This window comes from Medicago sativa, chromosome 2 (assembly GCF_051527215.1).
Source record: "Medicago sativa cultivar Bolivia chromosome 2, Bolivia_mono, whole genome shotgun sequence".
NCBI classification, from domain to species: Eukaryota; Viridiplantae; Streptophyta; class Magnoliopsida; order Fabales; family Fabaceae; genus Medicago; species Medicago sativa.
In genome coordinates, this window is record NC_140750.1 from 44914248 (window position 1) to 44918832 (window position 4585).

The 4585-nt window shown below is 34.6% G+C and overlaps 1 protein-coding gene across 1 annotated transcript; it reads right to left on the reverse strand.

The window, feature by feature from the left end:
• Positions 1 to 1378: 1378 nt before the first annotated feature.
• Positions 1379 to 3938, reverse strand: LOC146946872 (uncharacterized). The gene has a single exon (XM_085748934.1). It carries the CDS (start codon positions 3252 to 3254, stop codon positions 1440 to 1442), a length of 1815 nt encoding a protein of 604 aa, XP_085605060.1. The 5' UTR covers positions 3255 to 3938; the 3' UTR covers positions 1379 to 1439.
• Between the last annotated feature and the right edge of the window lie 647 nt (positions 3939 to 4585).

A 4585-nucleotide genomic window follows, 5' to 3' on the forward strand; every position in this document is an offset into this window, starting at 1 on the left:
AAATCTCATTTTCGCCTCATCTTTCGCATCAATGGTCAAGTTCAAACTTCTCATTTATCAAACTTGTAGGCATATATACCAAAATCAAATTTTTGCGACAATGGCCATTCCAATACTTTCATTTAACCGAATACAAAAACAAATAGGTTCACATATCATGTTTCACATCAAGCGACATCAAGAGACAATTTCAAACTTCCCATTTATCAAACTTTGTAACCATATAGGCTAAAATCTCGTTTTTGTGACAAGGGTCACCCCAATACTTTATATTTACCGAGGGACAAGTTCAAACTTCCAATTTATCAAACATGTAACCATTTAAGCTAAAATCTGTTTTTCGCGGCAAACAGAAGACATAACTCAATAAAATAAAAAGAAAAAAACTCCAAAGTTATAAACTCAAAAGACAATCGATAAAAAAAATAAACAAAACATACGAAAGAGGTTATATTTTGACGACAAAATTCAATATCTAAACAAACTAAAACAAATGGTAAAAAGATGAATAAAGAGAGATGTTGTGGTGATGATGAGTCCCATATTCCAAAAATTGTTATTTTTCCTCCAAATTCACGAAATTGCTTTGATAATGTGATTCAAAATGTTAAACAGATTGGAAAATGGATATTTGGGTTAAAATAGGCAAATGACAGAATTTTGACCCAAACAGAGTTTGTGGATAAAATGAAGAAATGGAATGAAAAGAAAGGGACGCCACACCTTCTAATCCAAGAAAGTGATAAGTCTATGGGATTGAGGATCACCACAAGAAAGGATTCTTGATATGATCAAAATTGGTCCAATCCAGAACCAAAGAGCAATTGCTCAAAAACACACATAGTGTAGTTTTTCACTTAAAAATAGTCTTATTTTATTCATAATTTTCGTGTCCTATATATAGGTAGGAGGGACACTTGCTGAATTACAAAGGAAAAGGCAAATAACTCTTAAAATTCCTTCAGCCAAATTAATCTATCATTATTTCCTATGGCTGAAGTAAATTAACATGAATGTAAGAAATGGTTACAAGACAAATCAATGAATGGGGTGGCTGCTCTTGATGCTCATGATTATGGACGTGATTTTGATGATAATGGTGGTTTCATATGCTGAAATGAAATGCCTTCATTGTCTCATTGAAGTCTTTTCTCTTTCTTTTTCAATTCTTCCTTCTTTCCTCCATCAGATTAAATGTTCTTTAATGCTTTGTTTTTCTTTTGCCTTCAGCACTTCTTTGCACGAAATAAACACACAAAAAACATTCCATTTAAAGCTTTGGAAGCTTTAAAATGGATTAAACACACAAAATAACCATACTTAGTGTTTTTGGCCAGAATTGGTCCCTTACACTTTTATTACAACATAAAAAATAAAATAAAAACATCAAAATGGGCAGCAAGCAAGCAAGCCCTCCCTCCGTTCCATTGTTGCCCTCATCATACTCCCCCTCTTCGAAAGAATTCGTCCTCGAATTTGGAAGCTATACAACCTCCAGGTTCAAACACAATTCTTTCAAATTTTTGTGATACCTTCTTTGGGAATACATCTTCACATTCCTGCAAGAGAAACTTAGTACAACTTGGAAAATTTTGAGTGTTAGTCAACAAAGCCACCTTTTTGCAAAGTAGTAAATATAGGGGCTGTTTGTTCATGACTACTTCTTGAAACTCTCTTTCTTTTTCAAGCAAACTCTCTTTCTTTTCTTCTGATTTTTCATTTTCTTTTTCTCTTTTTTCTTGCTCATATTTTTCTTTCATTTTCTTTTGATCATCTCTAACCTCACTAGGACTCAATGGTGCAAGAACAATCTTTTGACCAGAATGCATAAAAGAGTACTTGTTGGTTCGGCCATCGTGAAGAACACTTCTATCAAACTGCCAAGGTCTCCCTAACAACAAATGACTAGCCTCCATTGGTACTACATCACACAAAACAGCATCTTCATACCTACCAATTTTAAAACAGACCTCTACTTGTTTATCACAAATCATTTCTGCATTTTCATTAAGCCATTGAAGTTTGTAAGGCCTTGGGTGAGGTTTTGTTTCTAATTCCAATTTAGACACCAAGCGTGTACTAGCAACATTAGTACAGCTACCTCCATCAATAATTATAGAGCATACCTTCCCTTGAACAAGGCATCTTGTGTGGAAAAGAGTTTCCCTTTGATTTGATTCCTCCTCCTTAGCTTGATTTCCCAAAAACCTCCTAATCATGAAAAAGTCTCCACTTGGTATTTCTTCAGCCTCCTCTTCAACATACCCATCATGATTTTCCACCTCAACGTGTTCATTCTCCTCAATTATCATAGTTCTCTTTGTTGGACATTGAGAAGCTATGTGACCTTGACCTTGACATTTGAAACACTTAACACTTTTGTTAGTAGAAGTACTTTGAGAAGGGTTTGTTTGTATACCTTTAGGATCAGCCATGGACTCCTTTGGAATTGATGACGAGGCTCCCTCCTTCTCCATTTTATCCTTCCAACTTGAAGAGTTAGAAGAAGAACTGTTTCTTCTTACTTGGCCTTTTCTTTTGAGTTGTTGTTCCACTTTGACAGCTTGATGTACCAAGTCATCCATTTCAACATAGTGATGAAGTTCAACAATGTCACTAATGTCATGATTTAGACCATGAAGAAATCTGGCCATGGTTGCTTCATTGTCTTCTTCCACATTAGCTCTAATTTTCGCAATCTCCATCTCCTTGAAATATTCTTCAACACTTTTCGAACCTTGAGTAAGTCTCTGCAATTTGTTGTGCAAGTCTCTATGGTAATAGGATGGCACAAACCTTCTCCTCATGATTCTCTTCATCTCATCCCAAGTATCAATCGGTTGTTCTCCATACCTCCTTCTTTCTTTGATCAATTGATCCCACCATACTAAAGCATACTCCTTGAACTCAATGGAAGCAACCTGCACTTTTTCAACATTAGAGTAATTATGGCAATTAAAAATTTGTTCAATTTTAGTCTCCCATTCTAGGTATGCTTCTGGGTCACTCTTTCCAACAAAAGACGGGACTTTAATTTTTATGCCTCTTAAATGATTTTCCCTTGGTCTCCTTCTAGGCCTCCTCTCATCCTCATCACCACTGCCATCATTAGAATTTTGAGACCTTCTTTCTAACTCATCAACTCTTTGTTGGAATTGTTCAGCTTGTTCTCTTAACAGCCTCTCAAAATGCTCACGCATTGCTCTCATTTGAATCGTCATAGCTGCTGTTCTAGGTGAAGGTGGATCAGACATGATTGTGAAATTTTGTGAAATTAGTAACAAGTGTTTAAAATGGTCCTTACCACTCAAATTGCTCTTTTAGTTCTTTAAAGAAACCAAAAACAATCAACAATCCCAAAGACTTAACACAAAGAAAGACACTAAAACAAGAAACAAAGGATAAAGGTTGACTAGAAACGAAAGAAATAAAAAAAAAAATTAGAGTGTGGCAAAAACACAAAAAGGAGCAATTTTTTTTCTAATATATTTTTTTCGTTTTTTTTATATGAATATCAATATTGGACAGAAAAAGAAGAAAAAAAATAAGGAACAAGAAGAAAGACACTTTACCAAAGTTTGGCCCTTTTTAGAACCTTGCTCTGATACCACTTGATGAGTCCCATATTCCAAAAATTGTTATTTTTCCTCCAAATTCACGAAATTGCTTTGATAATGTGATTCAAAATGTTAAACAGATTGGAAAATGGATATTTGGGTTAAAATAGGCAAATGACAGAATTTTGACCCAAACAGAGTTTGTGGATAAAATGAAGAAATGGAATGAAAAGAAAGGGACGCCACACCTTCTAATCCAAGAAAGTGATAAGTCTATGGGATTGAGGATCACCACAAGAAAGGATTCTTGATATGATCAAAATTGGTCCAATCCAGAACCAAAGAGCAATTGCTCAAAAACACACATAGTGTAGTTTTTCACTCAAAAATAGTCTTATTTTATTCATAATTTTCGTGTCCTATATATAGGTAGGAGGGACACTTGCTGAATTACAAAGGAAAAGGCAAATAACTCTTAAAATTCCTTCAGCCAAATTAATCTATCATTATTTCCTATGGCTGAAGTAAATTAACATGAATGTAAGAAATGGTTACAAGACAAATCAATGAATGGGGTGGCTGCTCTTGATGCTCATGATTATGGACGTGATTTTGACGATAATGGTGGTTTCATATGCTGAAATGAAATGCCTTCATTGTCTCATTGAAGTCTTTTCTCTTTCTTTTTCAATTCTGCCTTCTTTCCTCCATCAGATTAAATGTTCTTTAATGCTTTGTTTTTCTTTTGCCTTCAGCACTCCTTTGCACGAAATAAACACACAAAAAACATTCCATTTAAAGCTTTGGAAGCTTTAAAATGGATTAAACACACAAAATAACCATACTTAGTGTTTTTGGCCAGAATTGGTCCCTTACACTTTTATTACAACATAAAAAATAAAATAAAAACATCAAAATGGGCAGCAAGCAAGCAAGCCCTCCCTCCGTTCCATTGTTGCCCTCATCAGGTGATTAAAGAAATTAAATTTACAAGTGTTACACGACTAACCTTGAGAGAACTGCATATT

What these genes read in the sequence shown, in the direction of transcription:
- LOC146946872 (XM_085748934.1), bottom strand. Translation starts at nt 3,254, where the DNA reads ATGTCTGATCCACCTTCACCTAGAACAGCAGCTATGACGATTCAAATG.